General features: G+C 38.2%; 1 protein-coding gene across 1 annotated transcript in view; it reads right to left on the bottom strand.

The window, feature by feature from the left end:
- Positions 1–495: 495 nt before the first annotated feature.
- Positions 496–18,541, bottom strand: part of LOC129749135 (gremlin-1-like) — a 160,718-nt gene continuing 142,672 nt past the window's right edge. The window contains exon 2 of the mRNA XM_055744023.1: positions 496–1,716. Coding sequence (XP_055599998.1) covers positions 748–1,716 — 969 coding nt within the window. The 3' untranslated portion in view covers positions 496–747. The remainder of the gene's footprint in view (positions 1,717–18,541) is intronic.

Raw genomic sequence — 18,541 nt, 5'->3', positions numbered from 1 at the left:
TGGTTTGCCTGATCGTAGTAAAATCTGTAATTGATTTTAAAATTTTACAGAAATATGAGTTAATAAGAAAAATTCAAGATGCGAATCATTCTCTTTCCAAGATTCTTACAAGTTTTGGATATGATGGCAATATAAAAGAAAAAATAGTATAAGGCCATGATTGTCAGATGTCTTTCTGTAAGCTTAAGTTATTATTAAAATAGTTTAAAATTGATTTACCGCATTTTTAGGTTTGACTTCGTTGATTCAATTTTAAAATTGAACAAACTGAAAAAAAATCTTTTTACAACTTTGAGTTTTTATATAAGTTTTCGTAAATACTTGACGGATAATTAATCTCTCAACACTTTGCACTTTTTAGAGACATACACTGTACAGAAAAAAAGGTAACCTATCAAATGTACAACTAAAAATTCACATACAACTATGTTAAACTTACCGCAAAATGGCTAATCAACAGAAAAAAATAATTAAAAATAAAACATTGGTAAAGCCTATCCTCTTTATCCCGATTATCTGTGCACTGCACATCCCTGAGGGAAAGAAGATCTCACCCTTTTTCTTACTCTTTGCATCCACCCACGAACGGTTTGAAAAGTTTGCAAAACTGTAGGTCGGTTGGTAAAAATTAAAAAAAAAACTCTTACTAATTCGCACTCATCAACAACTCACGTACCCGCGCGCGATCAGCTCACCCAGAGTTAACAAACACTACGTTGACTGACTGACTGACTTTTTGTGTCTGACTTAGTTCAGCGGCTCGGCGATACATTTGCACTGCTTGATGCGCTGGATGCGTTTCCGCCTGAGCTGGGGCACCAGGGAGGGACACCGGAGCGTCACCGTGATCCAGGTGAACTTTTTCGGTTTGCAGAAGGCACAGGACCGGAACGCCGGCCCGGTCAGATCCTCGTCCTCGAAGTCCAGATCGACCTCTCGCGGGGGCAGGGCAGCACCGGCGGCGTTGCTATGGTGGTTGCCATGGTGACCATGGCGATTGCCGCCACGTCCCCGCCCTCCTTCCTGCCCGTGATGCCGCCTACGCTTCGGTGACTTTGGAATGTAGAACGAATTACACTGCCCGTAGCAAAAGCGATTGATGATCGTCCGACTGAGGCAGCCCTCCTCGCGAATTCGCTGCACCAGAGGTTCCGTCTTGCACCAGTCCTTCTTAAGGTATTCTTTCCGCGTCACGACCAGTGCGTTTTTGCTGGACTTTAGCAGCTTGTCGCCCCGGAATGCCTGCAGGTCCGCCAAAATATCCGCATTGGGGGCGGATCCGGCCGATTGGTACTGAAAGCCCGTTTCATTGTAGGCCCCTGACGCTGAAGCCGCCGAACCCGATGGGATCATTCCGATGCCGGACTGACGGCGGCCGTTGAAGTCAAAATCGATCGCCACTTCGGGCGTTTGGGCGTACAGTTGATCGTCGTCTGCTCCATCTCCACCATCAACTCCGCCTCCACCCCCGCCCCCCGCATCGTCCAGCAGATCGTTCTGCACTAGATAGCGCTTTTCGTCTCGTGCCGTCGACGACGAAGACGACGACCCAGACGCGTTCATCCGCCTCTCCGCCAGCACTCGCTCCACGTGGCGGGTGTTGATAAAGTCCAGAATCGAATCCGACAGCTGTATCCGGTGGCCGTCGGATGGCGAGCAATTGTGTATCAGCAGCAGCGAGAGCAGCAGCACCAGCAGCTTCATTGTCAGATTCATCTGCAAAAACAGAGGTAAAAGGAGAAAAAAAGTACCCGGTAAGTGATTGCATTCCCTTTGGCGTAACGCAAATAAATGATCGCTTGTAAAATTATGTACCCGGTACGGAAAGATTTGTGCGTGAGCGGATTGCACTCTTCCCAAACAACATTGTACATCCGTCCCAGACAAGTTAGACACTTTGAAACTCAACAGTTGCATTGCGTGGAGTGCTTCCAATAATGTATACAATCACCCAGCTGATGTCATGTTTGGACGGGTGAGAAACCAAAGACCAATCGACGGTTCCAATTTAAACCCCCTTGCTAATTTATCGAAATCCGACCTGGCAAAACTAACGGTAAACGACCCGGCTAAGCGCCACCATAATTGGTTCCGCCCTAAAATCACACCCTTACCATATACAATTTTGCTCATACAATAATCACCACCGATCAACGCAAACACAAATCTTCGGTCCCCTCCTCCCAGACCCAGTTCCAGACACCCAGCCGGGGCGGCCTGCCTTTGCCTTTGTGATCTTCAATTAACGTGTCGTTCATATTAGGCATAAAATCATTAAATCCTACCGAATACGACGACACCACGCCTGATCACGAAACCTACCGCCAGGCAGCCCAAAACAAACGCGACTAAAGCGCAGACCGATTAAAAGTCGTTTAGGTAACAAAAAAACGAAAACGAAATCAAGAATCTTACCGCAAAAGCTCCGAAGGTGCCAACCACCACACCGCAGCATAGTGAGCGAATATGAGGGAAATTGAATGAAAATCATCCATCTTTACTCAGCTTTTTCAAGTGAAACTTTAAAAAGTAAAAATGGGTCAATGACTAGCTGACGACCCATTTTTTCTTTGTGCACTATGTTGACCAAAAAGTACTCATCAAACACCGTCATCCTTTTAATCCTAATGCGCCCTTGATTGTCAATATGACACTATTGGAAATTTTGCGGCTTGTAATTTATTCGGGTTCATCAAATTTTAAAAAAAAATCTTCGGAGAACCTCAATGAATACATGGAGTTTTTAATTTTGCATCATTACTGTTTTATGGACGCATCCTGAAGGCCGAGGAAATAAAACCCCTAATCAGACCTTGAGTGTCAATTTGACACTACTCGCTTAAAATCGCAATATCTCTCTTGTTTCTCAACCTCAATTTTATAGTTTCGGAAATCTTGTTATTTAACTCAACTAAGTTCTTCATACATTATTCAGCTACACCATTTCAGTTTTTCGTTATTCAAAGTCTAAGAAAAAAAATCAAAAAAAAGCATGCTTCGGTACAAAGACTGTAGATCAACTTCAAAATGCTTTTAAAAAATTTCACTAAGTGTACAAGAAAGCTGAAATTAGAAACTATACGTTGAACATAAAGATATATATTTTTTGAAATTTTTTAAGATCATGACCACAAAAATGTAAAAAAAGTGGTGTAAAAACCGCACTTTTCAATCCATGAACCGTCAAAATTGATAAAGTCATACCAGTTAAATTTTGTAAAAATGATTGAAAAGTAGACGTAATTAGGCACAATTTTGCTTCCTTGGATTTTCAAAACACGAAACACAGGATTTTTGACGAATTTTCAAAAGTAGCTATTTTTTCCTGGATTTTAAGAGTCTACGGTTTATTCATCTCCTGTGTGGATATTTTTCAAACTTGTTGTCAATTTGCAATATCTCAGATTTTCTTGCACTTGAATTCAACTTTGCACTGAATTTGAAGCAAAATTTCACAATAAATTTAAATTCATCGGAAAGGTAATTTCATACAGAGTGAAGTAATTAAATTTTTAAAAAAAAATTCGAAGCGTTTTTTCTTAGACTTTGAAAAGCGGAAAACTGAAGTGTTATAGGCTATAACTTATAGCTGAATATTGTCTGAGGAATATATTTATTTTCTTCTTCATAGTTACATTACGAAGTTTCCAAAACTTTCCAAAATTTGAAAAAATAGGTTCAGAAACAAGAGTTAGTTGCCCTACTTTGAACCCTTTAAGCTGTGCTTTTTAATTTTTTTTTCTAATAAGTAAACGGACGGTTTATATTTTCCAGAAAATTTATTTACAGTTCATAATCTTATCTGCAAGTTTCAATGAGAATTTTCACTGCTATTGTTATTGTTATTTCATTTCGCCGTTATTGAATGATTTGCAAATATATGGATGATCAAAATTTCCAACATTGAACCTGCTGTTCCTATTTTAGTACTTTACTGGTTCCTTCCATTGGACCTAAAACTAAAATTCCTATAAAAAATATGATTTTTCGAAAATAAGTAAACAAATACATTATAAAAAATGTAATCTTCAATTAAATGTTATCACTACAAAGTGTTACAGCTCTTTAACGATTAAAAATAATTAAATTTCTGTTATGAATATGTCAAACACTTTCACTCCCGTCAGCTCATTAGCATAAACAATATTTAGATGAAACTTTTTTGTGTTTACCTTCATGTCGCTGATTTGCGTAAAACTATGAAAAAATGTTACAAACGTTCAAAATTGGTTCTAAATTAGCCCGGAACAAATTTCAATTCCTTCTTTTGTCACTTGGAGTTGGATCATCGCTAGGAGGGAGATTAAAAAAAAGCAAAAAAAAATGGAATAAATTGCATGATAGCATGCATGCAATAAAATTGCATACTATATCATTGCACAAACCCCATAATTCAAGTAGACTAAGCTCTTTTTTACGTGGTTTGATTTTGCTCAGTTTTTCTAACACGGCTTCTTTTTACGCGGTTTTTTGCCACGGATATTATTCTTCCACACGGCTTTCGCGAATCAACACATTTTTTGAGCGAAAATATTCCAAGTCCTATGTGTTAACGACGGAATTCATACCGCGTAAAAAAAAACCTTAGATTAATTTTTTATAGAAAAATTCAATAAAATCAAGCGTACAAAAGGTGATAAAACTCTCAACTTCCAAAATTTGATTTTTCCTCTTGTAATCTTTCGGATATTTGATACATTTTCCGAAATTTCCCTTAAATACTTCAAATTTTATTTATTTCCCCTTTCGGGTTTTTTGGAAACTTCGAAGGGGAGGTGACAAAAGAAGAAATTGATATTTTTCCGGCCTTATTCCCCAGTTAAAAATTCGCACTTTTGTTGATTTGTTGATATTACACAATGTTTTGGTGTAGCCAGGTCTAAAAATGGTATAAAGTCAAAAGTCTCTTATTTTTAAACCTTTTACTAATTTTGTGGGCTTTCCATTGCTTCTCTTATATTTTAGGAAAAATAGGTAGAATGGTTCCTTTTCTTCACAGCCTAAGTATTTTCCCTTAAAACTTTGGCTTGGAAAGTAAAAAATGTGATTTTTCCTAATTCACTCTAATTTCTCAAAACGCGCACCACAAATTGAGCTGTCTAATTAACCACTAATGAGAACAAGTTCACTCGTGTCGGGAAAAAGTGGTAGAAATTTTGACACTTGTAGCGAATTTTGAAAATGCTAAGAGCAAGTTCTCTGGTGTTGGGAAAAAGTGGTAGACATTTTGACACTTATGGCACATTTTGAAAATTTAACCATGCAAAAACATTTTCAAGATCTGTGGCCTTTTAGTTTTTTTACAACACGTGTTGTATTTTCGCATGCTGTGATGCAAAAATAGCAATATTTCTATCGCATACGACTGGAATAGGAACAGTGTTGTAAAAAAATACAACGCCCCAAGATCTTGAAAACATTTGGGCATGGTAAAATTTTCAAAATGTCAAAATTTCTATCACTTTTCCCAACACCAGTGAACATGCTAAAAAAATTCAAGATCTGCAGCCGTCAATTTTTTTTTACAACACTTGTTCTGTTTTCGCATGCTGTGATGCAAAAATAGTTGGATTTCTATCACATGCTGCTGAAATAGGAACAATGTTGTAAACAAAAATTTTACGGCCAAAGATCTTGGAAATATTCTCGCATGGTAAAATTTTCAAAATGTGCTACAAGTGTCAAAATTTCTATCACTGAGGAGACACATTTATAAAAACGTGGAAAATTTTATCAGAAAGACTTTTTATGGCAAAAAGCGGTATGGTAGGATTCAGAAAGAATAAGAGTTAATTCTATGCATAGGAGTATCATAATAACATGCAAGCAAAATGAATTATTTACAATTTCCGGCATTGTAAGACTAAAGTAGGTTCTAGTCCCAAAGTAGGAGCACATCCCTCCAGGGACGGGCATAAACTTCAATGAGGGTTAAAGTTGTGACTTGAATTTACTAGCTATTCGTATCCTTTCTTTACAGCCTTCAAATTTTTTGTACACTTTTAAAAGTGGAATCTTGTTATTCCGATTCGTTGTATCTTAAATTTTCAGTATCTTTTTATAACTTTTTCCTTATTTTGACTGGCACTTACATCATAGAGAATTGTTCTGTGCTTTCATAATAACATTTTGAGAATTAGTAAAATTAGTAAATTAAATAAATACATTGTTAACAATGTATTCACCAAAAATAAAAAATAAACAAAATATATCCAATAATTTCGATTTTTAAAATTATTGAATAATATAAATTACAATAAATTATTATGAACGAAATTAAGTTCGATTTGTAGAAATCCGATCTTCAGGAGGATCGAAACAGCTTTTAGATCAATTTTTTTGACGTGAATTTAATCATTCGCGCTGTTGTAACTCAGCAGGATCTCTAACTATTTCTATAAAATTTAGTGGTTCAAAATAGTCTCACCATTTTTAAAAGAAGATCTTTATTGTTTGTCTGCTAGAAAATTAAAAAGTTTCCTCGTAAAATTAGACGTTTCTTTGTCGTGTATTCACTTATTTGTGACTGTTTTGAACGCTTTTTAAAACAACTTCATTCAATATAAATTCTTTTATTTCTACAGAATTAAGCTGTATTTGTTGGCTTAAAAACGTATAATTCAAATTGCAATATAATAAAAAAAATTCAAATATTATTTAATAATTAATTTGTAAGAGTTGCCAAAATTTACACTTTTTCCATCAAAACATTAATATTCAAAACTATATAAGATTTTTCCTGTTGGTCTTTTTTTAATTTCAATTATCGAAATTATTGACGAATTGACGATTTTTAATTCAAGATCGGATTAAAATCACTTGTGAGCGGTACAAGCGTAATGTGCCCATAACTATTCGAATTTTTAAAAGTAGCTCTCATTTAAAAAGATTGTTCTTGATTTTGAAATTCCACTTAAAAACGATATAATTATATACAAGAATTTTCACCACAAATTTCTTCAATTCTATTAAGTGTAGTAAAGTACACCGGGTCAGCTATTATAATACATCACGATTCAAAAGGTAGCCGGGGAATTGAAAACCTATTTGATTCACTTGTGTTCGATGTTTACACTCGAGCTTGAACTGATGGAAATCGGTTTGAGAAATAATGTTTTGTCCTAAAGTTTCCATAATTTTAAATATAAGTTAAAAACTGGAATTTGCTATAAACTTAATTTTATCAATGACTTATTAAGAGCAATGTACATTGTACATTTCTTCTTGCAAAATAAATAATTTGAAGAATAATTTTGTATTACATGTTGATTTTCCCGTTATCTTCAAAAGTTTTCGCTTCACTATGACCCTAAATGCGCACATTCAAATTATCATTTAAATATACTTAAACACTGAGTTTAAGAAAAAAAATACTAAAATTTTAGTTATCTTTTAAAAATAAGGTACAACGAATCAAAGTGAAAATTGAATATCTGTTTTGAAGTAAGAAATAAATTTGTACGGAGATTTTGCAAACAACTTGGAAGGTTAAATATCTGTTATGTAATACATTATTTTTAAAATTGAAAATCCTCAAAGATAGCATATTATTGAAATTTTTACAGTTACACAAAAGCATCATCTGTATTCGTCAAGGTGCACAGAAGATTCAAAAAAGTGTCTTATGCCGTGCCCTTGAGGCCAAAGTGAAAGCTTATTCTGAGAAAACAAGCTTTTAAATTGTTGTGGTTGGCCACCTTCCATTTATTTTTCGAAAATTTTTATTTTTCCTTCGAAAGCAAAAGCAAGTGAATAATATTCCAAAAATTAAATTCAAACACCAAATACAATAACTGTATGAAAAATCCATTGCTATGCCATTTAGAACACTAAAGGGCGAACATGAAACTATTGCGACACATACAACAGGGCATAACTTTTTTTACCATTGGGTAAAAAACAACCAAATTTTGCACACTTTCTTTTTGATGTGTATTGTTTACATGCTGTCAAACTCGAAGCCGTGTTTTTCGATAATAACGTAAATGGAGGTGAACCAACGCGAGTCGAGGGAACAATTTCTTTCCAAACACGTGGAATTTCCTGACCTGTCGCACCTGTTGGGAAAAATGTTGAACATTCACGATTCAACCGTTTCCAGAGTGTTGAAGCGGTTCCAGAAGCTGTTGACAATGGACCACAGCAAAGGAGCTGGAAGAAAACCGGGACTGGAGAACAAAAAGACGGAGGGAGAGGTGAAGCGGATGATTAAAGCAAATCTCATCGTCTCAAGACTTTGGCTAAAGAGATCGGCATGTTGCAGAGATACGGCCAGAATGCAAAGAAGAGAGCTGCACTACGTACATATAAGGTACAGAACTTCCCAAACCGCGATGAGCCGCAACAAACGACGGCTAAAAATCGGGCATGGAAGCTTAACGAGAAGATGCTGACAAAATATGGCTGCTGTGTGATGGACGACGAAACGTATATAAAAGCCGATTTTAAGCAAATTCCGAGGTTAAAGTTTTTCATCGGCAAGAGCAAGTTCGATGTGGACGACAAATTTAAGAAGAAGAAAATGTCGAAGTTTTCCTCCAAATATCTCGTTTGGCAGGCCATCTGCTCGTGCGGACTGAGGAGTGAGCCTTTCGTGACAGAGGGCACAATAGAATGGCGAAATCTACAAATCTGAGTGCCTCGAGAAGCGTTTTTCCGTTCTTGCAGCAGCACGACGAAGCTCAGCTATTTTTGCCAGATTTGGCATCGTGCCACTATTCTAAAAGTGTGCTGGAGTGGTATGAGGCCAATTCTGTCCATTTTGTTCCAAAAGACATGAACCCGCCAAGCTGTCCGGAGCTGCGCCTGGTGGAGCAGTACTGGGCAATAATGAAGCGGAAACTTCGGAAGAGCAAGAAGACAGTCGAAGACGAGAAAGACATGTTATGAAAATGAAAAAAACTGAGAAAATGGTACTGGACAACACTTTGATGGAGGGCATCAAGTAAAAATGCGTTCAATTTTACACTCAAGGCTCCATAGATTAAATTTTCTTTTGATTTTTAAAGAAAATATATGTACAAAAGTCCCCTAAAATGTTGGTTTGATTTTAAACATTGTAAGAAAATTGGCATGCTATTTTCGGTGTTGCAATAATTTCGTGTTCGTCCTTTATTGCTAAAATGAGACTCTCGCTAGTTTCTCAACAACATTTCTTAGAACAATTTGTAATGAGATTTGAACCAGTAACAGATGCGCCAAGTAACAAGTTTCAATACAAAGGGAAAAATAGTCAGAAGAAATGAATTTAGGACATTTTACAAACTCACTGGTATCCGTGTCCGAAAAATAAGTAAGACGCTACCTGATATATTTTGGAATTATTTGTAAAATATACTCAAAATAAATCTAATGAGTTGAGTGTTCTGCTCATAAGGAATGAAAGAAGCAAAAACCTGGCCGGGTTTATTTATTAGGCAGAAATGTTTAAAAATATTCATTCAATCTTCATATTCCATGTACTTTCTATAAAAAAGTTATAATCAATGATTGAAACTTAAACTTTATCCGAAGTGACTTCTGCTATCTGACTTTCATCGTGACTACCAAAAATTGTACCATTGTGATTTTGGGTCCAGCGCGCCATCATCTTCGTCGTCGCCCATCATCGGGGGCAATTATTGTGCGCGGATCAGGCAGGGCCTCCGAAAGCTGGATGACGCCCTGGATGGCGCCCACTGACTCTGACCGACTGCCAACTGCCGACTGATCGACGGCGGCGGCGCGGCCACTTGGCGTATGGCTGGCGCGTCTCATACGTATGTAAGTCCGTCGTACGAATGTCTCAATAATTTACCTTTATGGGTCTTCGCTGACTGTATCTGCGGTTCGGCATCTTCCGTTTATGTTGTCTCCCTTATTGTTGTATTTATTATACAGGACCTTTAACTAAAAAGAATTGTTTCAAAACTTACTATGGAAAGTATCTCTTATTCCTCGATTCACCCAAACTTATCGAGAAAGTGAAAAGTTTTCTAGGTTTTCAAAATTAAAACTGAGAAGAAGCACAAAAATTTACCACTAATAAAACAATATCACGATCGAAAGATCTTTATAGACTGGCGCCTGTTTTGTTGTCGGAAATTTGAGTCTTCTTTAGACGAGTGCGGCGCCCAAGAGGCAGGACAAAAAAAAATCGAAACACTACCACAGACCCCATAAAAAGACCCGCACAAATGGTGATTTGCGGTTTCGCATACCAAAATCCAAAACAAAAACGCGCCTCTGGAACGCGCGTACGGCCGCTTAATTTCCTTGAAGAATCTCATCCCAACGTAAACCAAACCCGAGACGCTTATCGCTTTCCCCAAACTTGGTCGTCGCGAAATGAGCCTCGCGATTCGCGCAACATTAAGCGCAACCTTAATCCGGGTGTCATTTTACACCACAATCGAACGATCAAGAGACAACCAGATGAGTGAGTGTGGTGTGCGCATTAATTAGTTGTCACAATTTTGGGTGATCAGCTCGCGATCCGGAATTTGGATAAATGACTTTGCGTGGGCGGCGTTATCAAGTGTCAGGCATGTTCAGAGATATATTTTTTTAAGATTACCGGAGTCAGGGAGACGGAATCTTTAAATAAAAATGGCAAAAACAGACAAAAACTAACTGACTGGCTGACTGATTTATTATATCTCCCTTAAAAGTACTCATACATCGCTGTTAAAAGTGACCGTAGTACAAGGGGCACATTAATTTAAAAAAAATAGAAACAAGAAAGGTTCATAAGGGCTACATACAGATAAACTTCTGGATGATGAAATTTTGATAAATGTATTTCTGATATATTCAGTTCTAGTTGTTAAAAGAATTTGATTGAACTATTTTATCGATAAGATAAATATAGAATTAGACATTCATTTTTACGTTTGAAAGTTTGAAATCAGGAGTCAATTCCTCGTCCTGTAAAATTCTCGTGTTCGAATTTTTGCCTCTATATGATGCCTTATAACGTACCTAATAATCAAAACATTGGAAAATTATTATGAACGACCCCTTGTCAAAATTTGACAGCTGAAATCAAATACCTGGGCTGTAAAACTCCCATGTGCCAATTTTTATTGCAATCCTATGCATAATCAACACAATATTGCAAAATTAGTGAACTGATAATATGGGCGACCCCTTTTTCCGACCTCTAATCCAAAATTTGAAACCTGAAATCAAACACCCGGCTTTCAAAACTGCTATGTGGAAATTTTCATCTCAATCCAATTTATAATAACATCAATATCGCAAAAACAGTAAATGGACGACCTCTTTGTCTGACCTCTGACCAGAAATTCGATACCTGGAATCGATTTTCATTACAATCCGAATTATAACAGTGTCAATATCGCTAAAATAATATTTGTCTTGTATAGACGACCTCCTTCAAAAGGAGACATCCAAAAATCTGAAAAGATTGTTCATCATGCCTGATCCTAATAAAAATTCCTGCCAAACGTTTTGTAATTAGGAAAGAAATGTAAACTAAAAGAGAGGAGTAGGCGAGAGTTTGTTGGTATCGCACGTGTTTTTTTTTCGCTCCGTCGCGATAAAAATTAAATTTTGAAGTTCAAGTAGTTTCTTATTGTAAAAATGCGATTTTTTTTCTTCAAATAGTGGATAATGCATAGTGATCAGTGTAGGATACGGGTGAGACAAGAAAAAGAGAGAAAACCAACAGTTCATGATATCTCAAATATGCATCACTGACTGACGGACAAAGAATATGAGATAATTGCAAAAACGGACTAGGTACTTTGATTGTAGGCGGAACGCGTGGACATATTGCCTATAAAAAGAACAGCACTCGTGCTTTATGGCCATTCTATATTCGGATTTCGTAGTGAGAAGATCACGGAGCAGAGGAAAAGCAGCAACTTGAAGACGGCTAGGGAACGAGGACCAGCCCTAAGTTTACGACAATCAGTTATTGCATGTTTCATTGATTGTGCCCGACTCGATTCTCCGTTGACTTCGTCTACCTCCAGCAGATTGAATGATTGCTACAAGAGAAAACACACTTGCTTCTTCAACAATTGGTGAGTTCGTTTCATTATCCTTCTCATTTATTTATTCTGAAACTAATGTGGCAATCCGGGAGTTTCTAACTGAGAATTTTCAGGATAGGAGCTTACAAGATTTGAAAATTCCGAAATACCGTTTAACACTAGAAAGACCGCACCAGTCAAAATGACTGGTTGGACACTTTGTTTGTTGAATATCACGACGCAAAAAATACGACTTTTCATGAATTTTGAATCTCTACAAAACTGTGTATTTTTTATTTCACTAGCTCTTTTAATAAGCGAGAAAAATTTCGCCATGGACACTCGGACCGTGACCAGTCAAAATGACTGATAAAATTCACAACCTTATAACTCAAACAAGATAATTTTTTTTCGCTTGCTTTTGGTTTCAGTTGCAATCTACATTCAAGACAATTAATGAGCCTTAGTTGATTTATGGTGGGCAGGAGTGTGTCATTCGTAATGAAATCATTGATTTTCGATGCGAAGTCATGAAAATTTGTAGAAAAAGTTCTCGGATTGACCGCTGTGTGGCGCTTTAAACACTTGACTCCCAATTTTTTTAATCCGTTTTGTTGCTCAACTATAATCAAACTTTCTGTCAAAATTTGGCGAAATTTCGTCAAGATTTGTAAAAGTTATGTTTGTTTTAATACATGTCCATTCGAGAAATCGAGTAGTTTTAGGTGATAAATATGTTTTATACTATAAAAGAATGTGTAAAATAATTATGAATTGTGTACTCATTTATTCAAATTTTAAGACATCAGCTATGAAACTGAATAATTTAAATGATATTTCAACATGGGTGCACGGAATATTTTTATATGTTGGTTTTCCATCATGGGTGCACGGATACACCGCAGTTACTGCCCAAGTATGTATTCACATGCATTCTTAGATTAGGCCGGAACAAAAGTCAAATCCTTCTTTTGTCACTCGGAGTTGGAACATCGCGAGGGGGGGGGACAATAAAAAATAATGCGAAAAACAAATAAATTGGAATAAATTGCACGGAAGCTTGTATGCAAAAAAATGCATATTATATCGTTGCACAAAACTTGTAAATCAAGTAATTTTTTACCGAATAATTCAATCAAATCAAGAAAACAAAAGGGGAAAAACATTCATCTTCTTAAATTTGTTTTTTGGTCTTTTAATCTTTCAGATATTGGAATTCTTGATCGAAATTTACATAAATTACTTCAAACTTTATTTATTTCCCCCTTCGGGTTTTATGAAATTTCGAAGGGGGGGAGGTGGGTTGCCAAAAGAAGAAATTGATATTTGTTCCAGCCTTATTAGGTTCGACAAACATCCAATGGAAATTCACTTACAGGTATTCCGGCACCCGTGTATATACCTGACCAGCTGGCAACTGATTGAACATTCTTATTGAACATTCTTATTATAAGAGGAAACACATCTTACCTGTCGGCAACTTATGGGGTTTGAACCCAAGTGTTTTCTTGCCGATACCGGAAATCGAACCCAGTACGCCTGGCATACCTAGACCAGACTCGCGCCAGCCTATCTGATAGACCACATCGGCGCTAAGATATTTCAACATGGGTGTACGGATTAGCTGTAAATTCGCCGTTGTAAATTATATATAAAGAAATAGTTTTCAACTTGCTTCAGAGCACAAAATATATTTGAGATCTAACTCAGGTAGGTATTTGAAATGCAATATTAATCAATCGAAAAACTTTTAAGGAAAAACAAATTAAGGTGTACATTTGACAATGTTGATTCATTATTTTTATTTTCACTGTTTTCCGTCGCACGACATAACTTGATGCATATAATTCCTAAAATTCACTCGGTCCATGGTAACCGTTCTCCAATTTTTTGGATGTTGATCAGATCTTATCAGATAAATATACGATTGCAAAACCTGTTTTTTAATAATAAATAAATAAATTTATTATTTCTAGATATAATTAAAATATTTTTTCCAGGAATGAGAAAAACGTAACTTAAAATAACAAATGTTATTTAAATCATTATGTCTCAACATGAAAGACATGGTCTCGACTTTGGTATAGTTAAGATTTGTAAAAATGCTTTTTAAAAATTTGCAAAAAGTCAAATATTTGATAAAAACGCAGTGAATCCGTGCACCCATAGTGAAAACCCATGTATTTAACACAATTTTTCATTTGAATCTATAAAAGCCTTTATTCTTTACCTTTAGCATGCAAAAAAATTGATTTTGCGGTGATTGGCGGTGAATCCGTGCACCCATGGTGAATTGCTCTACTTATAGAAATACTATATATAGAAACTTATAAAAATATTATGATACAAAAAATTTTCCCTTCGCCAGTCATTTTGACTGGTCGCGGTCCGAATAGGTATATTCAATTTGCCGATAAGTAAGAAGAAGTAACACTGCGTGTCTTGTATAATTTTTGTCATTTTTAATGATCTATTTTTTAATGATATTGAATATCTAAAATCTTAATTATTCGTCTGTTGTTTCCGTGTTTTGCGTCTTCGTGTAAATTTGGTTTAAGTTTGTTCCGGAGACGGGACGAAGTGTGCTTATTTCGTTCTACAATTTTTGTGAAAAGCAGCAAATTTGTTTGTTTATTCATTCGCCTATCTTCGGATACTGATCGACAGAAGTGACATCTGGTGAATATAAAAACAACTGTATCGTCGCTTTCAAGTTCTCAGTGGATTTGTACCTTTTTGCAACTGAAGTGACATCTGGCGGAAATATTGGTAACTGTTGCTTTGATTTTGTATGGCGTGTTGCATACCCATCGGGCGATTAAATATGGCAAAGTCATGTGCTAGCTGTACCAATACGATCAATGGGATCGAGTATATGAGTTGTCGCGGCATTTGTGGGAGAGATTTTCATTTGACTTGTGTTGGCGTTACTAATGCTGCTGCTCGTGTTCTGAAAACTCTGCTAAAAAACGCTTTCTGGATGTGTGATGATTGTGCTGCCCTTTATGAGAATGCTCAATTTCGCAATCTTGCCTTTGGGCCACCACCTGAACAAACAGGAATAACTCAGCTGACAGAAGCTATTTCTGATCTTCGATCGGAAATTAAACAGCTCTGTTCAAATCCACCAGCTACGCCCATTCCAATTTTAACACCTGCCCGATCTGATTTTCGCCGACCACTAAAACGTTTACGAGCTCCCGACCCTGTCATAAGCGAGCCATGTAGGGTGGGTGCGAAACAATCGTCAACGGATGTTGTTTCGGTTCCTTTGTGTGGTAGCGAAAATGACAAACTATTCTGGTTGTACATTTCTCGTATTAAACCAGACGTAACTGAAAATAGCGTTCTGGCGATGGTGCAAGCGAATCTGGAAACTGATGCCGCTCAAGTCGTGAAGCTCGTGCCAAGGGGCACTGATGTCAGCACCATGCGTTTCGTCTCCTTCAAAGTGGGTATCGACCCTGAACTTAAGGAAAAGGCCCTGAATCCCGACACCTGGCCAAGTGGTTTAAGTTTCCGAGAGTTTATAAGTTACGATCGAAATACTCAGTTTCGTCGTTTCTAACGAGGAAGACATGCGGCTTGGATCTCCGGGACGCAACGAGCTTAGCACAATGGAGGCCCCCGAGCCCTTCGTCACAGTCGCGCAGATTCCAGCCAGCGTCAACAGTCGTCCCGGCCCTGTGTTCGAAAAAGGCAACGGGGCTCTCCAGCCTGTGCAGCCAGGCAAGTATTCTAGCTCAACTTTTGATTCGTCCAGTGACTGCCCTTCGCATTACAGATTTATTTCTTCCGATTGTTGGCTGAGAAGAAAATTTGACGATCGATTAATTACTGATTTCGACGAGTGCACGACTGAAAGACCAACAGCATTTCAACTTCTACTGGATGGAATCCCGGAACGCACCGAAATAAGCACAATGGAGGCCCCCGAGCCCTTCGTCACAGTCGCGCAGCTTCCAGCCAGCGTCAACAGTCGTTCCGGCCCTGTGTGCGAAGAAGGCAACGGGGCTCTCCAGCCTGTGCAGCCAGGCAAGTATTGTTATTCATCACCCGATTCGTCCAGTGACTGCCCTTCAACTTGCAGATCTCTTCATCACCATTGTCTCAATGCATATGATGTTCGTTCAACCGAGGTACCTGATCATTTGTCAATTGGATTTCCGGAACGCATCAATCTTAGCACAATGGAGGCCCCCGAGCCCTTCGTCACAGTCGCGCAGATTCCAGCCAGCGTCAACAGTCGTTCCGGCCCTGTGTGCGAAGGAGGCAACGGGGCTCTCCAGCCTGTGCAGTCAGGCAAGTACCCAGTTTTAATTTCCGATGCATTGAGTGATTGCCCCTCGCCTTCCAGAATCCGCCTCACCGGTCAACACATTTTCGATGCCACAAACCCTGCTGACGGTTTACGCATGTATTATCAGAACGTTCGTGGCCTGAAATCAAAAATCATCGAGTGCTTCGTCTCCACATCAGAGTTCTGCTACGACATCTATGCTTTCACCGAAACATGGCTCGATTCATCAGTACCATCTAGTCAACTATTTTGCTCGGACTACACCGTGTTTCGTTGCGATAGAAACAGATCTAATAGCAGTCGCAGTCGGGGTGGGGGAGTACTAATAGCTGTATCATGTAAGTTAAACTCATCCATCGTAAGTCAGGATAGCTCAGTGATAGGTATGCATGTTGAGGCGTTATCGGAAGCTAGGTTGCAACATCCTTCAAGTGGTATCATTTTTCTTGGTGATTTTAACCAACCGCAATTAACGTGGGTTCGTACTCATAGCAACAATCTGGTTGTTGATTCTGCCACAGTACTGAGTATGGCTAGCGCCTCATTTTTGGATGGGACTGTTTTGAATGGAATGCATCAACGAAATGGCATAAGAAACCTTCAAAATAGAACGCTGGATTTGGTATTTACGGACGACTCAATCTTGATCAGCACCATTTTCGAAGCCAGTGACACCGTTGTACCAATAGATGTTTACCATCCTCCGCTTGAGTTTGAGATTTCATTCCCAAGACCGGTTGCTTTTGTGGAAGCTTTCGACACATCTGCTCGCGACTTCCATCGTGCTGATTTTGATGTGATGAATCAAGTTTTAGCTGAAATTGACTGGACGATTCTCCAAAGATGCACCAGTGTAGATGTAATTGTAAACACATTCAGCGCAATTATGGATGACGTTTTTGATAAGTCTGTGCCTATGGCTCGTCCTCCTCTTCGACCTCCTTGGACTAATGCTCGTCTGAAACGGCTAAAACAGCTTCGTTCATTGCTGCGAAAATTTACTAACTCCAGGTGTCCTTTAACTAAACTGCAACTCAACAACGCTACCAGGCAATACCGGGTCTACAATCGACTATGCTACCGTCGCTATGTGGATCGTACTCAGAGTGAGCTTCGCCGCAATCCAAAGAAGTTTTGGAAATTCGTTAATACCAAACGGAAGGAATCTGGTCTGCCTGCGCAGCTGCATTTAGATGATAGAACTGCCGTATCACCTACTGAAAAATGTAATCTGTTTGCGGAGCACTTCTCCAGTGTATTCTCAAAACAATCGCCAACCGCAGATCAAATTAACGCAGCAATCAGACGATTGCCCATGGATGTGCTAAACCTTGACGTGTTTGTTATAAGCGAGGAAATGGTTTCAGAGTCTATTAGGAATCTTAAGTACTCTACTTCAGCTGGACAGGATGGAATACCAGCTTGCGTGTTAAAAAAGTGCCTCCCTCGACTGGTGAAGCCTCTAACCTATATTTTCAATCAGTCCATTGGATTGCAGCAATTTCCTGCCATGTGGAAAAAATCTTTTATGAGCCCAATCTTCAAAAAAGGTGATAAGCAAGAGGTGCGTAACTACCGAGGTGTCACATCGCTAGCTGCCTGCTCGAAGGTCTTAGAGAGAATTGTCAACGATGTCATGTTTTCAGCTTGTCGTAATTGGATCTCAGACAATCAGCACGGATTTTTTCCGAAACGCTCGGTAACATCAAACTTAGCAGTGTTCACATCATTTTGTATATCCAACATGGATGGTGGCAAGCAAGTTGACGCTATCTACACGGACATTACTGCTGCATTCGATTCAGTTAATCACGTAATTCTGCTTCAAAAGTTGCAACGTTTGGGATTCTCCGAAAGACTATGTGCATGGATCAGAAGCTACCTTACTAATCGTCGTCTAGCCGTTAAAATTGGATCATCAGAATCTGTAGATTTCATCCCAACTTCAGGGGTACCACAAGGTAGTAACTTGGGCCCGCTATTGTTCACACTATTCTGCAACGACATAAATTTGCTGCTTGTTGGATGCGGAGTACTCCTGTACGCAGACGATTTGCAAATTTTTCTGGTCATAAACAGTTTATCCGATTGTCATATATTACAGAAATTTATCGATACCGTAGTAAATTGGTGCGCTGGAAACCTACTAGTTTTGAGCATTTCTAAGTGCTGTATCATAACATTCGGACGGAAGAAAAATCCTTTCATGTACGACTATAACATACAAGGCGAAGTTTTAGAACGTGTAAATCAAATAAAGGAC

This window comes from Uranotaenia lowii, chromosome 2 (genome assembly GCF_029784155.1).
Source record: "Uranotaenia lowii strain MFRU-FL chromosome 2, ASM2978415v1, whole genome shotgun sequence".
NCBI lineage: Eukaryota > Metazoa > Arthropoda > Insecta > Diptera > Culicidae > Uranotaenia > Uranotaenia lowii.
The sequence above is the reverse complement of the archived record's forward strand: the minus strand, read 5'-3'. Positions and strand labels throughout refer to the sequence as shown.